Raw genomic sequence first — 23,331 nt, 5'->3', positions numbered from 1 at the left:
GGTCCTGGCGAAGTACCGGGGAATGGGGAGTACGCAAAGAGAGCTTTTTGAATAAATTCGTTTTGTATTAACCAAATAAGCCACTTGTTTTTTCTTTTTCTTAATTATTTAAATTAATTTTCCACAAGATGATCTTCGAATTTTGATAAAAAACTAAAGCAAAAGCAAAAGGATGGCAGTGTTAAAACTATAAATGACTTTTCTCTTTCATTGTCGTGGATATTTGTAATACGCTGTAATTTTATCTTAACAAAGGAAATAATTCCAATGACCCTCAAACTTTATGTTAATATTTTCGACATAAATAACACTTCTAATAATAATAATTCTGCGAGTTTTTTTCTCGGTTACACTATTTCTGCACTCTTTTATTACCAGGTTAATTTTCAACTCCAAAACCGTAACACCTTCTATTCGTGCTATTATTGCTTTGTTTTGTGAATTTTGTTAAGCTACTGACAAAATTAACAGAAATAATGCTAAAACCCCTACAGTTTCATCAGTTTTTGTACCTTTGAAATTATTATTAAAAATAGTTATCGAGAGGAAAATTGACTTGACTGAACATGTTTTGAAGAAAGAGAAAAAATTACCCAGAAATTCTAATTAGAGAACAAATATTTCGAAGAAACAATTTCAACAATAATAAATAAAATAACCAAATAATTATACTATTATACTATATTGCATGTTATTAGTTGACAGTTTCGGCAAAATTCATTATAGTCATAGTACAGAATATTTTCCTTTTGGTTGCGATCCTCCTCAAAACCATCTGAACTCTAAACCTTCCGGGCCAAAAAGGTGTATCATGGTAAGTGATAAATGGATGCCTTATCATCGAATAATTTCCGGCTGGAATGGGGCATTTATCTGGATTTTTCCAACCTAAAGCTTTTCCTGTCCTGATCATGTTTTCCCGTCCATATCTCATGCCGATATTGTTACAAGGATCTTTCTGCCAGGATAAAGAAGGAAGCATTTTCCAGTCTCCTTCAGTGTATTTTTCCACAAAAATTGCACCTTCTGCAGTTTCGTCCAAGGGATGAGCAAAAGTAAAATCGATGCTTATGGCACGATGGGTGCGATTGAACCGATCGATTCGGAAAAGTCTCATGGGGACTTCGAGTTGGTTGTTATCAGGACATAAATAACCGCCTTCCAGATCCGCTTTGACGTTGCTTGTTAGCTACAAAAAAAACTATCTTGTTTAACATTTTATCATTGTCTGACTGAGACTCACAAAATTGCCGTTTATGGTGGTTTGAGTCAAAAAAAGTACGAAAAGAATAGGTCGGAATAGTTGGAGATTCATTGTGATACTAATATTTTTACAAAAATGTAATTAAATTATAGGTTTGCAATTGATATAATGTAATGCCAGGTATTATTACAATGAACAAAACGATGTCAGATTAGATGAGATAAAATTAATTTTTTTTCAAACAACGAACGAAAAATATTATTTCAGTATTTGTTTTCGGCCGACATGAGGATTCAGTTGCAACACAGATTCTTCTTTGACACAAAAATCAAGAGTTTTTGACCTGTTTCCCCTCAAAAAACGCAGTTGTCAGCGAAGTGATAGCTATGGTACTGGATATTAGTTTTGCAATCGACTGTTGGTATAAAAGATTTTTTTCTTTTTGAAATAAATACTATACTATACTCCAACTAACAATTTATTCATTCTTGGTCACTAATAATTACAATTTAAAAAAAAATAACTTTAGTGTTATGAACAAAGTCTGTATTCCATTTCCCAACATCCTTTTCAATGTTTTCAGTACTAAAACCATTTCACACTTGCACATTCCTCTTACTTCTTTCGTTATGGTTGTTAATATTGTTTCCTTCTTCAACAACTCTCCTACTTCTTGATGGAATCTTAGTTTCCTCAAAGTGGAAGCAGGACTTGTAGAAGTGAGACTCTCTGTTATAGTAACAGAAAATATCTGAAAAGAAATATTGTTAGCAATTTTCTCTGCTAAATCAGTCGCTGTCTTATAAGAAATATAATTTATTAAAACATTCACTCAAATAAAACAAAACAATACCAGGAATAATTATTGCAATATTGAATCTTCAACTCGTGCTTATAATCCATTTTCATCCATTCCTTATTCCATTGTAATTGTATAGGAGACTCTGGTGAAGGCAATTCCATTTCCAAATTTTCTAAACACAGAAAAAAGTATAATTAGTAATATAAACTTACTCCAAAGAAAAATGCCATGTAAGGTAATATACCAGGAACATGGAGAAAATGTTAAAAAAGTTTTATCTACAAAAATTTAAAACTATGAGAGTTAAAATTTATACCTTTACGATGACGCAGAACCAAGCATTGATATCTATTTTCGAACAGATCGTCAAATCAAATGGCACGAGGACTGAGGCGCCTAAGAGAAATCGACAGTCAATCAACGCAGACGACGATTAAATAATCAATTGTCAAATTGTTTCAATGTTGGTAACTTCATTTAAAATTAGCGTTCTTAGGTGCTTCTTAGTTGACACTCTAACAAGGTTCCAACATAATTTCAGAATTTTTGACATTGACTTAAAGAAAAAATAAGCTTTAATATTTTAACCTATATATAATTTAAAGGCCGTGTGTATGTTAATTACGTTGTTAGTTTTAATTATTTTTTGCTACCTCAAAAAGTAGGGTAAGTATATATATTTATTTGAGAAAATAATTTTTACGGAAGATTGAGGTTGGGATTGTTTAAGTTAAGTTATCAGATCATAAAGAAGTAGTCATATCTTTAAATAAAATCGATGTTAGATTAAAACCAACAATAATTACGACTAGACCAATACATTCTCAAGGAATTGGTGATCTCTATAATGCATTTGCAGTAGTTAATTGGCAATTTCTTGACTCAAAAAATATCAAATTATCTCAATAAAATTTTCCCCATAAAAAATAAAAAAGTATTAACAAGAATGTGAATGTAAAACGGTTTACTCTGCAGTTAAAACAAATGCGAGATTCTCTTCATTTTTTTTGAAGACTTTGAAAAACAATATCCCAACTCACAGTTAAAAAGTTATGTTAAAACTATGCGACAAAATTACAGAAAAGCAATTATTGACCCAAAAAAAGAATATTACACAATAAATTACATTGCAATTAACAATAATTCATGTTAATCCTATTGATATACAGGCTGTTCGGTCCAAGTCGCCCCGGCCGATAACACCTAAACTTACTTTTTATTTTCAAAAACTAAATTTTCAAAAAATACTATTCATTCCTGGCTTTCTTAGAAAATGCAGCAATTTTTTTAGCATATCCGGTGTAGCCGGAAACGCTACCAAATTTAGTTTTTCAAATGGAACACCTATGTTTTTTTGCTCGAAACAATAATAATTAGCATGAAAAATACGGTAAACCACTATTTATTACATTTTACTTTACAGAATGCACTCAGAAAACAATTTAAATTTTTGAATTTTATTGCAAATTTTAAAACGTAGGCGGATTTTACTTGTCAAGGTATCCATGCAAAAAGCAATGTGTCTGACAATGAGTGAATCCGAGAACAAAGAATACAATTTGAAGAAGCTTGGAAAATAGGACGTTCGGCTGAAGTCCATGAAACGCTACGAAAACACAAAAAATGGTGCAACACAAAAAGAATTAATACTGATGACAAATCTTTGTTAGCGTAGGTACTTTGTTGTTAGAAATGATAAACTAAAAGTTCCTAAAAGCCTGTGGGCTGAATACTCGATGCTCAAATCAACAATTTTTCTTTACGAATGTAAAGGTGTCAACGATATAAGTCATCCAATTTCAAACCTGCAGGTCTATTAAGAACTCCGACCCCAGCACAAAGATTCGAAACCATAGCTATCAATCTTCTCGGACCGTTACCAATGACCACTGAAGGATTACAATGCATCTTTGTGGTAGAAGATGTGTAGTAGAAAAAGCAAAAATGCCTCCAAAAAGAAAAGTCACGGACTTGCAGATTATCATGGCCAAGCTAACAGAAGAAGTGTCGAACATCCTCGATTCCGATTCCGCAGACGAACAAGCAGATTCACCCTGTAACTAAACCTAACCTTACTTTTAGAAAGCAATCTTTTGTCGCAGGCGGTCTCACACCGCCGTCGGACTTAGCCAATGATGGCAACCAAGACGAAGAAATGTCAGAACAGTGGGACCAAGAGATAGCACTGAAACAAAAACTCCTGTTGCCGCACTTTTATCGGCTCTGGGTGATATTGGTCCTGATCAAAACTCCGTAGGAGACAACTTCTATGAGGCTATTAGCATCCTCTAGACCAACTTTAGTCAAACGGGCATTAAAAAAGATGTAAAAAACGAACTCATCCAAAAATATCCAACTCCGGCAAATTGCCCTACCTTAAACGCAGTAAATTTTGACAGTGTCGAAGAATAAATAACTATTAAGGCGATATAGATTAAGACTTTAATAATTTATAAAAAATGGTTTGGAAGTTGCATTCTTGTTAGGTCTTCATAATTTTGTTTTAATTTTTGTTTAATAAAAAAAATATATTGGTTCACTGTTCCCTTTGGTCATGTTCACTGTACCCATACTGTAGGGGACAGTGGAACATTTTAATACAAACTTGTTTTATTTTTTCTCAAAGATCAGTATAAATCAATTAGGGTATATTTGAGAATTTTTAAATTTTTTTATTGATAATTATCAATAAAATTTAACGAATATAACGAAACCCAATAAAATTCCGAGATCGACAGTGATTATGACGATTTTAATCGAATCTCCCGTTTATTTTCTCAAGGTGAGCTTAATGATCTGATAAGGGATTTAGATCTTTCAAAGGAGCGAGTTGAGTTACTGGCTTCCAAATTAAATGAACACAAGAAGTATCATTTTACCGTCAGAGAGAACGTGATTTGTTAGCATATTTTTCTGAAGATAACAACCTTGTTTATTGCAATGATATTGGTGGTTTATTAACGGGAATAGATTTAGAAAAGTACGATCCCACAGAGTGGGGTCTATTTATAGACAGTTCCAAAAGAAGTTTGAAATGCGTATTGCTTCATATCATAATGGCAATAAACACGCTTGTGTTCCAATTGCTACACGAATGAAAGAAGAGTATAAAGCAGTTGCACTCCTTTTAGAATATTAAAACCATCAATGGTTTATATGCGTTGATCTCAAAATGGTTAATTTTCTGTTAGGACAGCAAGGTGGATATACTAATTTTCCATGCTTGATGTGTCTCATAGCGGAAATAACGAGCACCACCGTGAAACTACCCTTTTCGCGACGCAGGCGTCGTTAGTTTTTCAAGCTTAAATGTTTACTCTTGCTTTGTAATTTTTTTAACTTTACCTAATAAATAAACGTAATTTTACATTACATCTGACGGCCATCGTGCTTTTCAAGATTTCCACGCCAAACTTCCGGTAGCCATTTTGTAACCAGGAATCTGGGAATCCTAGACTAGGAGACATCCTAGCGACTTTTCGTTTTGTGCAACATAAAATTTAGAAGCGTCACGTGTTTTTTTCGTATGTCAAACGACGATCTTGGCAAATGTATCCCATATTTGCTCCGGTCAAGAGGACAAATTAAGACCCATCACACGGTAAGCCAAAATACACAAACGATAATGTCGACGGTTGCAATGACCGATGAGCAATTCCGAGCTCTTATGGAAATGATGCGGATGTAAATCTAACGCACAAAAGTAATTCAAAATGGGAATTTTTCACTGATGTCTTTGTTAGCCATGCACGTGCTCTTCTTTCCCAACTGCCAGAAACCCCAATACTGTCCGAGATTCACAAGCTGGACATGATTTATGGTCTTCTAAACAGAAGAATTCGTAAGCAGCTTTCCAAGGACGATGTCAGTGGTTTCACTGACCTGATTAAAAAAGTTCGACCAATTGAAGATAGCTTTTTGGAAGAGGATAAATATAAGGTTACGACCAAAAGAAACGAGGAAAAAAAGAAGCCGCGTCCAAAGTGCACGCTCGAATAACATTACGAACAATGTTGTCTAACATAAGAGCACGATCGTAAAATCAACCACGTTGATCTGCTGTCATTAATTCAAGATGTCCGAATTGGAAAAGCAAAAATCCAGTTTCTGCTGCTGCTTCTTCGTTGGACGTATCACCGGCAACGGACGAAGTGCGTCTCGGCCATTGTTGTCCATTACCGTAATTGGAAAGAGAGGACTCGCGTTTCTCAACACGGGTATAGTGTCGCCGGCAGTAAACTGTATAAACATCTTCTATAACAAGGTGTACCACATGTGGTATTAAGCTTAAAAATGACTCTAGCTGCCGGTTTGCATTCTCCAACCATAGGAGTCAATTTCTCAAAATACCTTAAATTCAGGGGAGATTTTTTTTTTTCACATTCATCACAGATTACCTTCAAAAACTCAATCACTCACTCACTCACTCGCTTATTCGGTCACTTTCATCTTCACAAACTTGCAGTACTAAATATTATCTCATCTTCTTCATTCACCAAGCAGACATTCACAGAGGCATTCTCACTGCTTTTATCCTGATTCAAACTCGCAGACACATAAGAGGCAGGGGACTCTTCATTAGACGAATCATAATTTGATTCAGAAGAACCAAATTCTGATTCGGCTAATGATATAATTATTGAGGGAATAGGTACCATCCGTGCTTGTAAATTCACCCATATATTTAACTCAATCATCCTTCACCAATCGTTCGCAATGCCTTACACAACTTGCCCACACGTCGACCGTAAAACAAGGAAGAGCTTCGTGCCATAAAGCCAGGACCATATCTTTTGAGCTGGGTCTTGCTCGAACATGTTTATTATAGTAATTGCTACAATGCCCCCATGCCAATTCAATCCGATTTTATTGGCAATGGTATGGGGGCAGTCTAAGAACTACTACTCCATTTCTGCTGAGCAATTCATCAATACCATACTTTCTTTCGCTCATTGACCCCATTCCTTGGCATTATGAATGCCCAAAGCTCTTTATTGGCACACCCAGCATTAAAACAAATATTGCGCGGTTCTAGCCAGCTTTGCATGGCGGTTTTGACGAGTTAGAATTGAGTGGTTTATCAATTGTTATCGAATAATATAGAGCATTGTCCATAACGACAACACTCGTCCCATCCATTTTATGGATGGCCGGTAACAATTGATTTTCCACCCAATTCTTAAAAACGTCACCGTTCATTGTATTGTGGTAATCTCGATGGTTGTTTTTGCTGTCTAGAAATAAGCTACAACCAGCGAGAAAACCTAACTATGAACAGCCGGCATGCAAAACTGTCAAGCGGCTTCCCTCTGCTTCCCTACCTTTTTCTTGATTGTTGTTGTACAAATAAATAAGAAAAAATACTTTTGAAGTATAGACGCCGGCCATCATATGGCGTGGTAGTAATATCTCGATTACGTCTAAACCATTTGACCGCCTGTTATACTTTACAACAGCTAATGCAAGTAACACAGAAAACAAAGCACAGATAACAAGTGCTATGGTAAACTTACAACGCAAAAAAAGTAAATTGTCCGCAAAATTAACTACAAAATTAACGACTATTATTCTGGTTGTGATGGCAATATGTTTTATTCAATTTTGAGGCGAGCAAAGCTACAATTTATGTCACATTGTATAGCCGTGTGAAAAGGCTACGTGGTAAAATAAAAACACAAAGGGCGCCCCACACGACGAAGAAGTTAAATTGGCCGAAAGTTTAAAGACAAAGGAGAAATGGGATTTTGGCATGTCACACAAAGAGGTATTGGAAGCAGTTGGAGTCTATACTGCTGCGAATAAAAAGCAAACCAATTTTAAAGTACGCAAGAAAAAAAGCTACTGATCCGTTTTTAACTTATAGCATAGAGGAAATATATATTTCATATTTCATCTATGCTTATAGTTATTTCAACCTCTTAGAGAAGGTCTCAACAGAAAACAGTTTAACCGATAAACCTGAACGCATATGGAATTTTGACGAAACAAGTCTCTCAATAGACTCACAAAAAAGTAAGGTTGTTGACGAAGTAAATAAACCTACGAGTACCTCACAAATAGTTAGCTCCTCAGGCAAAGAAAATATCACTATTCTTGCCATGTGTAAAGCTGCAGGTGGTACCATATTAGATTATTTTCTAAAGTGCATATGTGTGGGATCAATGGTTTGCCCTGAAATGGACGGAATTTCCAGGCACTGTTTAAGCCTCTAGCTGTACTTGCAGCAGAAAAACTAACTCAGATGCAGGAACAATTGGGTGTTAACATCTTAAAAGTTAAATAAGATGGTAGAAACAAGTGGATATTAAAGTTCCGCAGGTATAGTCCAAGGGTGTTACACTGCTATTGAAAAGAAAAGCGTACAAGAGTGAGCCCAATTTTGGCTGGATTGTTATATTGTAAACTTATCTTTTAATCGTTGTTACTTAGAAACCTGGAACCACACACCTTGCTGATACCTGGATTTTATCGATGTATTTTTTTTCAGAGATTTTTATGTGTTTATCGGTTTCTGTCTGTTAAGAGCAATGTTACATGCACAAAAATAGTCTGGTAACTATGGCATAACCTTATTGATTGCTGTAAAATTTTACAATAGTGAAATGTCAATTTTACAATATCGATATGTCATTTTTACTGACATATCGATATTGTAAAATTGTAAACTCGCTCGGATTTCAAACTGACATCTGCAGCTGTCATTACATCCTAGAATTTTTGGATTTAATTTGTTCCAATTTTTGGCTTATTCGACAGAAACCGATAAAATCTTGAACAAACCTCGGATGTAATAATGTCATAACAGCCTTAGATGTCTTAAAATCCTCGCTACTCGTTCGGATTTCAAACTCACATCTGCAGCTGTTATGACATTCATTACATCCTAGGTATTAGTAGCTATTAAATTTTTCTATTCAAAAAAGCGTACACGTATTGACTTTTGTAAATGGGACATACAGGGTATATCAGAAAGAAGTGTGTTAATTTTAACATGTAACATCTCAAAAAATTAAACACTTTTTCTATTTGTAATTTTTCAATAAAAGCTTTCTTTGATTTAAAATTTGGAAAAGATGACATATCAAAACGTATGCCCGCTTTCACAAGATATCCCCATGACAGCATTTTCACCGATACCTGGTACTTCACAAGATACCCCCATAACACCATTTTTACTGGCACCACATTTATCATTGATGAGCTCATTAAGAAGCAGTCCTACAGCAGCACCTCGATCTACAGCAGAACCGACACAATCATGTGTTGAGTACGGCCTACTCAACAATCTGTGATAGCGGTGATGTTAGAAAGGTTGTCTTCGCACCAAAGACGAGATATGGAAAACCATTTGAATGAGGACGTTGTTGGAACAGCAAAACCAACAGAACTGTCACGTTTTTTAGCCTAGCAAAAATTGTTCTCAAAAATGCATGATATACAAAATTATTTTATTATGAATGATAACAAATTTCAAACAGAAAAGAAGAATGCAAAAATTACTCGAAATTTAACTCCCAATTAAAAAAACAAACAAAAGTTGTATTTTTTTTTGGTGTTTGTACCTTCCATTTACCTTAGACCAGGTGGTGGTACCTACCTGGTCGTTGTACCTCCTCACCAGCAGGTATGTGTTTTAGTATAGAAACGCATGAAAAAAGTGTGTATGCCTTTAGCGGGATTCTTTGTATGACGAGGCAAACATCTAATTCACTACACCAATGTAGCTTTGTTTCCAATGTACACAAAATGATGTTGATATGCGACTTTTAATCTTGCAAAGGTCAGGTGTTATCTTTATCAATGTGTAAAGGTTACACAAGGTGAATGAATAATGATAATAACTGAAAAGCTATTTTAATTTTCTGACAAATGATATAAAATTATTCAAAGAAAGGAAAATGAACAAAAAGAAAGAAAGAGCTAAGCGAGCGAACGAAAGAAAGAGAGCGAGAGCGCATCAGCTTCGCCTAGCCTAGCCTTGCCTCGTTTTGCCCCTCTCTTTCTCGCTCTCTCTCTCTCTGATGATGATGATCCTCATAGAGCGAGCGAGCATACTCGAGCATTACCGACTTTTTTGGTTGTTAACAATTGTTTGTTAATAAAAAACATTAGTCTATTTAATAATCATGGGTACGTATGTTTCAAAAATTACTCAATTATTTAATTGTAATAGTAATGCAGTTGTGGAAGGTGAAAAAAAAAAAAAAACTTAGAGCGTCTCTGTCCATGTGTTATGTGTAAAACTTCTGGTGTAATTGACATCGACATCACTGACTCCAAGGATGACAATAAATGTGATCTGCTGTCTGTTTGAACAATCAGATAATTTAATCTATCTCTATAAAAGCAACACATTTTAGTCTTGTTGTTCATTAGTCTGTTGCAAATCTTAGAGTGCGTATTATTGGAAGACACTAAGGTCTTGATAAAAATAGAATTAATAATTAAAAAGAATATGAAGTTGTTAAAATTTAATTGGGTTTCGTTGTTTTTGTTGCTACAGTTGTTAGTGTGGTGTGCTCGTAGTACAACAACACAACAACAATGTAGTCAAGTACTCTTCGTCCAAGTCGTTGTAGTCGTAGTCATCTCCACTATCTTTACTACACATTTATTTGTGTTTCTTTTGTTAGTAAGTATTTATTATTCTTAACTACCTAATCAAAATAAGAATGGTTTTTTGATCTTTTGTCTTTTACTTGTTTAGTTATAAAATGAATACAAATTCTAACACCAGCAGTAGCAGCAGCGATTAAGTAAATTTAAGTAGATTAATTAAAAGGCAGAAAGATCATCATAAGTTTATAACTTATTATAAAAAAGTTATTCGAATGTTAACGAATTGTGTAAAAAAACATTCAAAAAATGAATCTGTTTTGTACATAACATAAATTTTACGAGAATTGCGGTTAACCCGATTCACGAATTGGTCCTTACCGTTTGGTAACACCCCCTCCATCCCCATAAGGGTCACGGGGTAGATGGACTAGAGAGTCCTAGTTAGCCAAAAAAGCAAGTTGATTTCAAGATTTCGAGTGTCTTAGTCCAACATCGCAAGCATCTCTCATGTCACATTAGTGCAAAAAAAAGCGGTACCGCTATCCCCTGTGAGAACGGTCTACCCCTACGTCGAGATACACATAATTGGGAATTGGGTAAGTCGACAAAACAATTTACTAGTTCGTGAATCTCGACATCGATCGACAGATCACCATGTCCGCTTAATTGTTCTAAAATTAAGTGCCCTGGTAGTCAACAGAATCAAATTTCGAGTATTTGGAAAACATATCTGCATAATTTAAAAAGACAAGTCTCAAGAGCTAAAATTTCAAATAAAAAAAAAAAAACAAATCAAACTGTTGCTTGGCAAGATGTTGACTCATGCTTCAAGAAACGCGTTAGAACTGCTATAATATCAAATGTGAACATTAAAGAACCTGAAGAATTTTTAAAAAAAGCATTTTCATTAAGAAACTGAGTTAGAGGAGTTTCAAGAAAGGGATAGTGACTGGACTCTATATGAAATTCTACATTTAAAAGTTAATGTTAATCAAATTACGCTGATTTACTAGTATTTATTCAAAACACAAAAAGTGTACTCGTACTAAATATTACAAAATCTGATCCATATTGTTTTCTGTGGTCAATAGTTTGTGCATTTATACCCAGCAAAAAAGAATACAAATGTTTGTCGCACCAATTCTTATCCTCATTTCAGTACTGTTTTGAAATACGAAGATCCTAATTTTCCGATTGCTTTGAAAAACATTCCCAAATTTGAAAGAATGAATTGTTTAGCAATAAATGTCTTTTACCTTTAGTTTTAATAACGAAAAGCGTTTTTTCACCGAGTATAAATTTACTAATGCTACCAAGCATTATAACAGTAGCAGCAGCAGCTGCTCCTCTTCCTCCTCCTCCAGTAAAAAAAGGAAATGTTATTCAAAACGAATGGTTTATCATTTTGCTTATATCAAAGATTTATCCAGATTAGTTGGTAAACAAATTGGTAATGTTAAAAACAAAAAGTAGCTGTGCGAGAGATGTCTAAATCATTTTCATACCAAAGAAAACTTAACTAAATATTTAGAAGATTGCAAATTGTTAAATAAAACAAAAATTATTTTACCTGAAGAACATGCAAATTTTGTACACTTTAGACATTTTAAACACAAAAAAATGATTCCATTTGACATTTATGCTGATATGGAGAGTATTTTAAAACAACAATCTAAGCAACATTATCCCATTAACAGCAGTACACAAATATATCAATTACATGAACCATTTAGTGGTGCCTATTATTTAAAATGTTCCTATGACGACTCTTTATCAAAATTCAAAATTTACACCGGTCAGGATTGTCAAATTTGGTTTATTCATCAACTTCATGCAGCCGGTTCCAATGAAACGTTTAGCTTTACAAGGGGAACAAAATTTTCTCTCATCAAAATCTTGTCGTATATGTGGTAATTTGTTTGAAATTGATAAAAAAAACAACTAAAAGATCACTGTCATTTGACTGGTAATTATTTAGGTCCAGCTCATAATAAATGTAATCTACACTTTCAAGATACATTTTACGGTACCAGTAATATTTCATAATGTTTCCGGATACGATAGTCACTTTTGTGTTAAAGAACTAAGTACCGAAATTCCAGGAAACATAAATTTACCACCGCTTAATAAAGAAAGTTACATTTCATTTACTAAATTTGTTGAAAACACCAAGATTAAGTTTTAGATTTTTAGATTCATTTAGGTTTATGCCAACAAGTTTAGAAAAATTAGCTTTCTTTTTAGATTTCGTGTTCAAGAATTAAACAATATTGAAGACAAGAAAACGGTTAAAAAAGCAAAAAGAGTTAAGACCTCTGTATTGAAATTTATTAAATTTGAGAATAATTTTGATTGTTTCATCACGTTGAACATGAGGTCTATCAAAATTTAATTATTTCAAAAAATCATAGTGTCTTTAGTGTTCAACAACTGGCATTGAGTCCGTATGATAACAAGAGGATCATCTGTCAAGCAACGACACATACAAAACCTTGGGGATATTACGATTAGTTTTTTTCTTTTTTTTTTGCTTTTAATTAATCTACTTTATTTCATATTTTGAAAATGATGTAAGTTTAATTCTATCTAACTTTTAGACATTTTTTATGTATATATATTTTTGCTTTTTTTATAGACACAAAAGACTTTTATTAATACTAACATCTGGGACAATGTGTTTACACAACAAGAACGCTTCTCTTCTGTTATAAAAACACCATCACGACCAATTGTACCAATAACATTTATTGATATAGAATGGTATTCTAAATCATACACACTAGGTGGTGTAATGAATGCAAGAAATGTTTTTGTTTCTGTCAAAATTCGTTATACAAACAGGGTGGTAATAAATGAGAAACACCCAAGTTCTTTTTCCTAACAGAAATATTAGGCAACAACAACGGCCCATTATACAATAACAATGAGGCTAACATTCTATGCGATTTATATTGCATGGAAACACTAATTGATAGTGGTTAGAATAGTAACTTTTTTAAATCAATAAGTTAAGCTTTTTTTAATTTTTTCCTCAAACTTGTAGAATAATACTCCTTGGAATATCACCGATAACAACAGATTGTACCACCTTCCAACTGGCAAAGAACTATATATAAGATCAAGGAGAAGTTGATTGCGTCAACACTTTAAATTGTACCAGGCTCAACCAACAACCCAGTGGGATTGGGAGATCATGGGGAACACTATGCTTGGTGCTGTATCGAGGACGCTATTGCTGCCAATTGTTAGTGTAGGATTAAAGTGGGTTTATATTATCATTTACAATATATTCAGTATTACTATTCACTTAGATGTAAAAGAAAACATTTTTCAATATAATACATTTATTTTGTGCAATCTACAGATTTTTTAATCATATTATAATTTACCTACCCTATCCCGTGTACCAACAATGTAAATTGTTTTGCCGACTTTTATCTGTTGGTTGAGCCTTGCAATGTTTTTTTCAGTGCACTTTTGCGATACCGATGTTTTAAATTAATTAAAACTGCGGTATTATCATCGTGACTATATAAAGAAGAACTCGAAAAATCAATCAGTAAAAAGTCTACAAAGAAGCTAAAGCTAAGCCTCGACACGAAAAATACAGCCCATGTGGTCAAATTGAATAAAATTTATAAAATAACTACGAATAATGTATGGTCCTAATGTTTTGGGAATTTTTTTAGAATGAATGTTATTGTTATTATATCAAAAAACATATTCCAGGCATTACTTAAATATTCGCTATTTGCTGAGAACGAAGATCTTGAGGCTTAAGATAATCGGTTATATAAAATTCGAGTACTTGTCTTGCATTTGAATTCTAAATACAAAAAAATTTTGCGGCCTGTAAAGTCGTAGATGTTGATGCAAGTATGATTCCATTCAAAAGACAATTAGGATTTGGACAGTATATTCTTGGAAAAAGACAAATACAGAGTAAAAATTTTCAAGATGTGTGATCAAAAAGAATATACACATTCACTTTCAATTTATCAAGGGAAAAGTGATCCAAATAGTAAAGCCCTTCCTACCAATGAGGTACTCCAGTTCTGCGAGGGTTATTTAGATCATGGTAGAATTCTAGTAACAGATCATTTTTATACAAGTCTTGATTTAACAAGAGAACTACTTAACCGAAATACACATAGAGTGGGAACATTGAGAAAGAATGGAAAAAGATTACCAAAAGAAATTATGAACGGCAGACTGCCAGACTGCTGCTAAAATGATAAAGAAAGTGACTTCATTTTGTGCTTCGAGTCCAGATAAACCATGGGTTTGATTGTTGTACCCAAGTGTGACATGTGCCCATAAAGGATTATGACGGCCCCAAAACAGTAAGTGTCTTCTAGTCATTTTGAATAAACCTTTTTTTTTATAAAACCCCAATGACTTTCAATCCCACCTTGTAACATATGTCATAGGATGCCACAAAAGCGCCTCCATGTTTTAAGAGGCCTCGCTACCTAACTCTCTTATGGAACATTCAATGTATAGTTCTGCCATTGTAGAGAAGAAGTTAATCAACGGATTTTAGTAAAACCGAGATTATTTGAAAGAGCATTCAATTTTGTACACTTTAACCGAGCAAAATTTCAAAATTTTGTTTCTAAAGTCATTAAAAAACAAAACAAATTTTCCATAAAAACGAGAAATTCGTCAAACCGTCTAATTCAAAAACTAAAAAGAATTTGCGGATTTCCCTCGGTTAAAACGTAGAAAATATACATTTATGACGATAGTTTTAAATTCGACGAAAATATCTTAATAAATAACAACGTTATCGTGGTAGAATTATTTTCAATCTAAAATTCCGTTTAAAATTTGTAATTTACAACCAGCCCTTAAAAGCTAATGCCTGCAACCGCAAGTACAATCTCTAAATTACTTTATGGTACTACCCGCATCCAACCGTTCGGTACCTGCTAAGTTACTTGGGATAATTTTGTTTCCAAACAGCCGCTTTTCTGTGGATTCTGTAGTAAATAAACGAATACCTACATTGTGATGTCGATATCTATCCATTTTATTTTACCTTTAATTATTATTTTTTATAATTTTCAGCAAATTTTAATTAAATAACCTTTGTTTAATAATGTTTATAACACATCTAACAGTAGTTGTGATTGAAGAGATAGGTATAAATTGACAAAACTGAAACCGATCCCCCGTGGCTCCAATCCGTTCCCCGCTACCCTGCTCAGGCATCTTAGACAAATTTTCTAACAAATAGAAATAAATTACAATCATGATTGGTACTACCCGATACAGGGCCAGTTACATGTCACCCAAGTGTATGGACTGGCCCAAATAAAATTAAAATTGAAAAAAATAATAAGTTTTGGGAAACTAAAATGACATTACGTTTTCAAAATTTTTATAAAAAATGTTTATCGCCTGAACTTGTAAATCCTCGACAAACTCGTACCATGCCAATTCGGGATATCTTCCTATAATGTAAAATATTTTAAATAAATAAACTATTTAAAACTGAATCTGCACAAATTTATTCAACATTTTTTTAAATACTTTTACCATAAATTACATATTCACAAAAAATTATTTTCCAAATTTTTCCAATTATTTTACAATCATAACTTTGCTTATGAATAACAAGAAAAATGCTTTTTAGATGACGTTAATTCATTAATTAAACAAATATATTATAGTATTTGTTTTTTATTTTAAAACATTATTATTACAAGATTTGTAGCGAGTTTGCTTCAAATAACAAAACCCATGCCTCAAACTTGCAAACTGATCGAACTGATCATAAATGTAGATAGTAAATTACTTGGGAGGGTAGCCGGACACATTTACAGCACTGGCTCTATTGGTGACAGCTAAATTCGACTTACGAAATTTCAAGGTTGTGTTGGGTAGCGAGGCGTCTTAAGTGGGATTCCGCAAGGTTCCGTCTTGGGTCCTTTGCTCTTTGTAGCATACATAGCTGACCTAAGAAACGTGATTAAATAACGGTTTTTCAATCCTTGTCTGACCCAAAGTCTCCCATCCATCACCTGTTCTCCCTAAACACGGATCAACGAACCCGAGGACATCGTTATAAAATAGCCAAGGATCAATTTGTGACAACTCCAAGACAGTTCTTTATCGTCAATAGAGTTTTTGATCACTGGAACTAACTTTCCAAAGAAATTGTCGACATTCATAATAGCTTTCGGCCTCTGCCCGATCGCCTTCATTAATAATAATAATAATAATAGTAAAAAAAAAAACAAATTATCATATAGTAAAGGAAATAACAGCTAGATGAGTCAATAATAAATGATCCAATAATAATAATGTAGATAGTAACCCGTTTGTACTCCAGGTGGACACAGTTTCAACGATATCCGCTATAAACAAGTTAACCAAATATAAGGTACAGCAAGCCACAACTATCTGTAGGGAGTACACAGGTAAAATCAATAACGCAACCGTTAATGTATAATTTGCAAAATCTATAAAATTGCATGTTATTGATAGTGGCATAACTAATTTGTTAGGTAAAGATTTTATGCACGCTTTCAACACTTCTTTTCATTCAGCATGTATATATAAATATATTATTTTATTAAATCCGTTAAAGGTCATATTAAACGGGTTATTGGCGAGTCATTTGACATACGAGGAAATGTTTACGCTGTTATTAGTTGGGATAGAAGCTATTCTCAATTCGCGGCAGTATATGTAGATGTCTTGCTCTCAACAATCTCGGACGATTCTAAGCTATCCGATAACCATGTTTCGGTTATAGCAATGACATCAACAACTGAAAAGGTGGCCGAATTAAAAAATGTATTTAGCTTAGAGTTCATACCCCCAACATTTTAGCAGAACAACGAAAATAATGAAGCTACGAGGTAAGCGCCAGAAATTCCCGGCCTGATATAGACGCCGATGTTTTATCGGGATAAAATTTTGTCTTCTTATAAGCACATAACATAGTAAGCTGTAGAAAAAAAATTGATCTCTTAAGTCAAATAGTTGTCAATTGTAAGCATTTTGAATAAGACGCGTTTACAAAAATGTCTCAGGTGAACCAAATTGAGTACAGGGCAGTCATAAAATTCTTAACCAAAGAAGGGCTTACACCTAAAATTATTAAAGACAGACTCGATGGCGTATACGGTCAAAGTTCCCCGTCCTATTCTGTGGTGAAAGAATAGGCAAAACGTTTTCGTATGGGACAGGAATCCCTAGAAGATGACACAAGACCTGGTCGGCCAGTAGAGGTGATAACCAAAGACAAAGTTGCCTTTGTGGAAAAACTAGTATTAAGTGACCGACGTTTGAAGGTCAAAGAAATATCAGAAATGACCAAAGTTTCTGATATAAGTGTACGCCGAATCCTGCATGACCATTTGGGAATGCATAAAGTCAGTGCAAGATGGGTTCCCAAACACCTTTCAGCGCTTCAAAAATAACGTCGTGTGGAGTGTGCTCGATCATTTTTGGAACTGTGTGGAGCCGACCCAAACCCTATATTGGAAACGATTGTAACCGGAGATGAAACTATGGTCCTTTATTATGACCCTCTATCAAAAAGAGAATCAATGGAATGGCGTCGTAAAGGTGAGGCACCCCCAAGAAAATTTAGAGTCTGCCAATCAACAAAAAAAGTGATGGCCACGATCTTTTGGGATTGTGAAGGGATACTTTTAATAGATTTTAAAGAAACTAATACCACCGTTAACGGCATGTATTATGCATCATTACTTTACAAACTTCGAGACAATATTCGCGAAAAACGTCGAGGAAAACTGACCAGAGGCGTGTGGTTGCTGCACGATAATGCGCCCGTTCATACTGCTGGTGTTACACAAGCTGCCATCTTGGATTGTGGGTTCCAACAGATAGATCACCCCCCCATATAGTCCAGATATGGCTCCAAGTGATTATTATTTACTATTTTTTTAAAGGGATTGAATTGTTAATTAAGCGATGTAATAAGTGTAATGAAGTTAACGGAGACTACATTGAAAAATAAAAAAAACATGTTACTGTAGTTTGAATTTTTCATAGTCAGGCCGGGTAATTCTGGCTTTGCCCTCGTAAGTCTCGAATTCTATTCTACCCGCTAGTTTTATTTTCACCCAAAATAAGATTCTCACACAAAACCCGAGTTTTTCAACACGAATATTAAAAAAAACAAAATTCACACAGAAAAACCACGTGTTTTTTCTCCCCTTGCAACACCAGAAACAGGTATAAAAGACGATGTCTATCTATAAAGCAGAATAAAATGTAGTACACCATTTGCATGTGTATTAAATGAAATAGATTTGGGTTTCTAGATTTTAGTAAGTCACCATAATAATTATCAAAATGAATGATTTTTGTTCGATTCCAGAAACACAGTAAACGAGCCTAGTCTCTACTTTTTCATATTCATTATGGATACTGTTTTATCTTTTTAATGTGCTGTTGAGTCTGTCGTAATACTAGTACTTTAATAGTTATTTCCATTTGGCATTCATAGTTATTAACGAAATTTAATATAAGAACTGCATGAGTATTTAATTACATTTCCTGTACTAGTAATATAGAAAACTAAATTATCAATTTTAACAGAATATATGAATGAACCACAACCAGGACCTTCGGAGATGAGTCGTCATTCAACTCCCTGTCGTTGAAGCTAAACCGTCGAAATTTTTGAGTAAATTTTATAAAAGCGAAAGTGGTATTTTGCATATTTTTAATGTAATTATTATATCAAAGAACCCAATGAAGGTTTTGTTCAACACAATTGCACATGGGCGCCCTCAGAAATTATGGACAGGGGGGGGGGGCAAAAAAAAAAGTCGAAATTAATAATAACAGTTTCATTTGTCTATTTTCATATCACTCAGTTTGTGATAAAAATGTAAATATTAGTTTCTTATTTCGATCATGAAAATTTAAGTTGGAACGTGTTTGTGAAAAACAAAAAAAATCTTTTTTTATATCAAATATAACAACCACTATCGTCCCAGGGGGGGCAACGGCCCCCACTGCCCCCCCCCCCCTGTGGGCGCCCATGCAATTGCATTACATTTGCCAAAGTAATAAATAGTATAGAAAACAAATTAATTACAATATTTTCCAGGTCACGGTGATGAAAGACCTGAAATCCAGACTCGGCTTATAAAAGCCCAAAAACGTAAGTTCGAATCTCAATCCTTAGTTGTTATAGTGATTTTTTTCGTTACAGAAATTCCAAGTCTCAAAAGAAGGAAACATCAACTTAAGTTTAAGTTGTAAGTGGCTCGCAATCTTTTAATAAAATATAAGTATTTCTGTAGCTATCTTATCCCAACTGGGTATTACAAAAAAGAAAATGGCGTTTAAGGAGGAAGAAGTTAAATTGTATAACTTGGCCAGAGCATTAAGGAATAGAGCTAAAAAAAATGCTAAAAATAAAACAATGCGCCATTTGATAGGACTTACTCCTGTTCAGCAACGCTTTTTAGAAAGTCATTTGAGAAATTATAAGTGTAAACCCAAGGCAAGAAGTTTTACGTTTGAGGACAAGGCTGACGCCATTGCCATTCATAAAAGCAGTCCTCGAACGAATAGGCTTCTTTCCAAAATGTTTATACTACCGTCAGAACGCACACTGAAGGCAACTCTTGGTAAAGTTGCTATTCTGGGCATTTCAAATCACATGATCGAAGCTGTCAATCGGCGGGTAAGGCTCAACGAGAATATTTGTGTCCTCATCTTTGATAGATACTTCAAGATAGATAGAGATACTACAAGATCTGAAGAAATTGCTAACCATGTTGCTGTCTTTATGATTCGTGGCGTTTAAAGATAGTGGAAGCGACCTGTAGCTTTTGCCTTTTGTAAATATGCGGTTTGATAATTCAATGACTAAAGAAAAGTTAAGAAAATAATACGGGAAGTCTGATCCTTCGCATGGTATGGTCCACAAGTGGTTTACTGAATTTCTTTGTGGTCGTACTAGCCTTAATGAAGAAATGACAAACAAAAACAAAATCCATCATCCATTTCCGTCTTCACAAACTCACACAGGAGCGACACATCATGATCTTGTATTGGAAGACCGTCGAATTAAGATACGCGAGATAGCTGAGAAAACAGACATCTCAACTGAACGCGTATTTAATATTTTGCATCAACATTTAGGTATGAGAAAGTTAGCAGCAAGCTGGGTGCGACTGCTGACAGTCGAACAAAAACGGAATCGTGTGACCATTTCAAAGCACTGTTTAGAGACGATATGTAACCGTTGATGAAACATGGGGTACATTCCCATCAACCCGAAACCAAAGAACAGTCTAAACAATGAGTTTTTCCTGGTGAACGTGCGCCAAAGAAAGCCAAAACAGTTCCCTCAGCCGGAATGGTCATGGCGACTATCATCTGAGATTCACATGGCATAATATTTATAGACTATTTGGCAAAAGAAAAAAACAATAACAGGGCTCTATTATGCTGAGTTACTCGAGAAATTTCATAAAGAATTGACCCGTTTTATCGAAAAAAAAAAATATATTAAAGTACAAGTTGCAGAAGGTATCTATCTATTCAAGCACAAATTTGAAATTCCGAAACGAGCCGCGTAGCGTCAAGTTGAGGAATAAATGAGTGCTTGAAGAACCTGCTGCAATAAGTGCTTTATAGTATTTTTTTTATGTTGCCGCTTTATATCATTTTATAAATTAAAAGGGAAGCATCAAAGCTTGCATTTCCAAACAACTGTTGCCAAATAAACGTAGAACGCCATATTCCAGCATTTTTGCCTTTTCAAAAAATCACACTCTAGCGTCATGCAAGCCTGCCCAAAATAAAGCAGTAATTTTACTCTCGACAGAGCCTCATAATGATAGTACTTCGCGAGAGGAAACTAAGCATAAGCGTAAGTGCTAGACTACAGCAAGAACAAGAGCGCTGTAGACACAACAGATAAAATGACGAAGTTTAGACGACCAGAAAAAGTTTATTTTGAATCTTGGCCAACAATTAGTGAAGCAGAATATTATTGCGAGATATCGGGCACGGAAAACAAATCACGGCCACAAATCATTTATTCAAGATATGCTTAGTGTAGTTCCAGAGCTAGCACGTTGACTGCCGTAGTGCAATTAATTTTTTAGGATCCCATACGCCACTACCATTTCTATAATATTAAAAAAAAATACACAATAGTATATTATAATACTTGTTTATAAGCAAACCTTTAAAACACGCACGACGGGTTTATTACGAGTTTGACTACACTAGCAGCGTTTTTTTCTATGATTTGAGAAATTCAAATGAAAAAACTCTGTTGTAAGTCTGCTGCTGAGAACATGGTGCACCCATTATCGCAAAAAAAAAACGCTACGGTGTATGCACAGACAGCCTAAGCGGGGCAGGAGACACGCCGCGTGTTTTACGATACTCTATCATACTGCCACCAACACGGAGGGAATTTCGATAAATAATGAAAATTTTGTTGTTCCCGGAGAAGAACTCAGAACTCCGAGGCCGAAGAATGCTTTCAAATTTAATGTGTTTTAGTTTGTGTATTATTCTATTATCATTACCGAAGTTTTAGTATTATAACTTGTTTGTAAAGATTTTGTAATATTTTAATTTTAAGTATGTAAATTTGTTTTTAAAGATTTGTATTATTTTGTGTATTAATGAAGTCAATGCTCCTCTACTTTTGTTAAACAATTTCAAATATATTTATAACAAACTCAAACTTTATCCACTCCTTTTGAGCATCTCTTGGTACTGCTTGAACATGTACAACCCCTTAAAAGTGGCGATCCTCAAATTCCTGATACTGGCTTTGGGGTTCAGTTCACAGTGTGTGTTGTGATGTCAACAAGTGCAGGTGGGGCAAGGCGAAGTGATGAATGGGAGAGTTTTTGAGACGAATGTAACCGTTGATGAAACATGGGTACATTCCCATGAACATGAAACCAAAGAACAGTCTAAACAGTGAGTTTTTTCCTGGTGAACGTGCGCCAAAGAAAGCCAAAACAGTTCCCTCAGCCGGAATGGTCATGGCGACTATCTTCTGGGATTCACATGGCATAATATTTATAGACTATTTGGCAAAAGAAAAAAACAATAACAGAGCTCTATTATGCTGAGTTACTCGAGAAATTTCATAAAGAATTGACGGAAAAAGGGCCCCTTTTATCGAAAAAAAATAGTATATTAAAGTACAAGTTGCAGAAGGTATTCAAACACAAATTTGAAATTCCGAAACGAGCCGCGTAGCTGTAGTTGAGGAACAAATGTTCGTTGTGTACAACCAAAATGTCCTACGAATCAGAACAAAAACAATTAGCAAGTCTGATGCAAGAAGTACTTTCCGATGAATCCGACACAAAGTCTTTGTTCGGTGACGATTATTTATCAGATGCGTACTCTCCACGTTCAAAGTCAGACAAGTCTAAGGATGCAGATAATTTGTCGAAGAAAAGAAAAAGGTAAAGCAATAAAATAAATAAATTTAGTTTGGCAGGATAAAATTGTTAAACAGGGTGATTCTTAGATAGACCAACAAAATTTTATCCTTGGTAGTATTAAATGAGAACATGCTGGAAAAAATATTTAAAAAATTCTTTGTTTAAACGTTCTCTAAATAATAGTATATTATAACATTAGTTTATAAGCAAGCCTTTAAAACACGCACGACAGGTTTAAAAGCACGACGCGTCAGCGGATTTATACAGCATGAAATTATAAACGGGTTTTTGATTGTTAATTTACTAGGAGCAGTTGGGATTACAATGTGAAATTAAGTTATTAA

The 23,331-nt window shown here is 34.4% G+C and overlaps 1 protein-coding gene across 3 annotated transcripts; it reads right to left on the bottom strand.

Annotated features, from left to right (window-relative positions):
* Positions 1 to 693: 693 nt before the first annotated feature.
* On the bottom strand, positions 694 to 15,819 carry LOC123004413. 3 transcript variants are annotated; one of them, XM_044397669.1, is made up of 4 exons: positions 9,604 to 15,819; positions 2,058 to 2,178; positions 1,244 to 1,955; positions 694 to 1,189 (listed from the first exon to the last, which is right to left on the bottom strand). In XM_044397669.1, the coding sequence occupies exons 3-4, from the start codon at positions 1,313 to 1,315 to the stop codon at positions 695 to 697; spliced, it is 567 nt and encodes a 188-aa protein (XP_044253604.1). In that variant the 5' UTR covers positions 1,316 to 1,955; positions 2,058 to 2,178; positions 9,604 to 15,819; the 3' UTR covers position 694. The 3 variants fall into 3 exon arrangements, with proteins under 3 accessions (XP_044253604.1, XP_044253603.1, XP_044253605.1); XM_044397668.1 differs by lacking the exon at positions 9,604 to 15,819 and adding an exon at positions 2,323 to 3,220; XM_044397670.1 differs by lacking the exon at positions 9,604 to 15,819 and adding an exon at positions 2,323 to 3,220 and having other exon boundaries at positions 1,244 to 2,178.
* Positions 15,820 to 23,331: the final 7,512 nt, after the last annotated feature.

This window comes from Tribolium madens, unplaced genomic scaffold (assembly GCF_015345945.1).
Source record: "Tribolium madens isolate multiple individuals breed KSU strain unplaced genomic scaffold, Tmad_KSU_1.1 Scaffold_1;HRSCAF=32;Tcas5.2_LG8, whole genome shotgun sequence".
NCBI classification, from domain to species: Eukaryota; Metazoa; Arthropoda; class Insecta; order Coleoptera; family Tenebrionidae; genus Tribolium; species Tribolium madens.
Note: the sequence above shows the minus strand (reverse complement) of the source record. Positions and strands in the feature narration are given on the sequence as shown.

Excerpts from the sequence above, each read along its gene's own strand:
- LOC123004413 (XM_044397669.1), bottom strand. The coding sequence starts at position 1,315 with ATGAATCTCCAACTATTCCGACCTATTCTTTTCGTACTTTTTTTGACT. Across the intron at positions 1,190-1,243 it reads CCACCATAAACGGCAATTTT|CTAACAAGCAACGTCAAAGC; the intron begins GTGAGTCTCAGT and ends TTTTTTTTGTAG.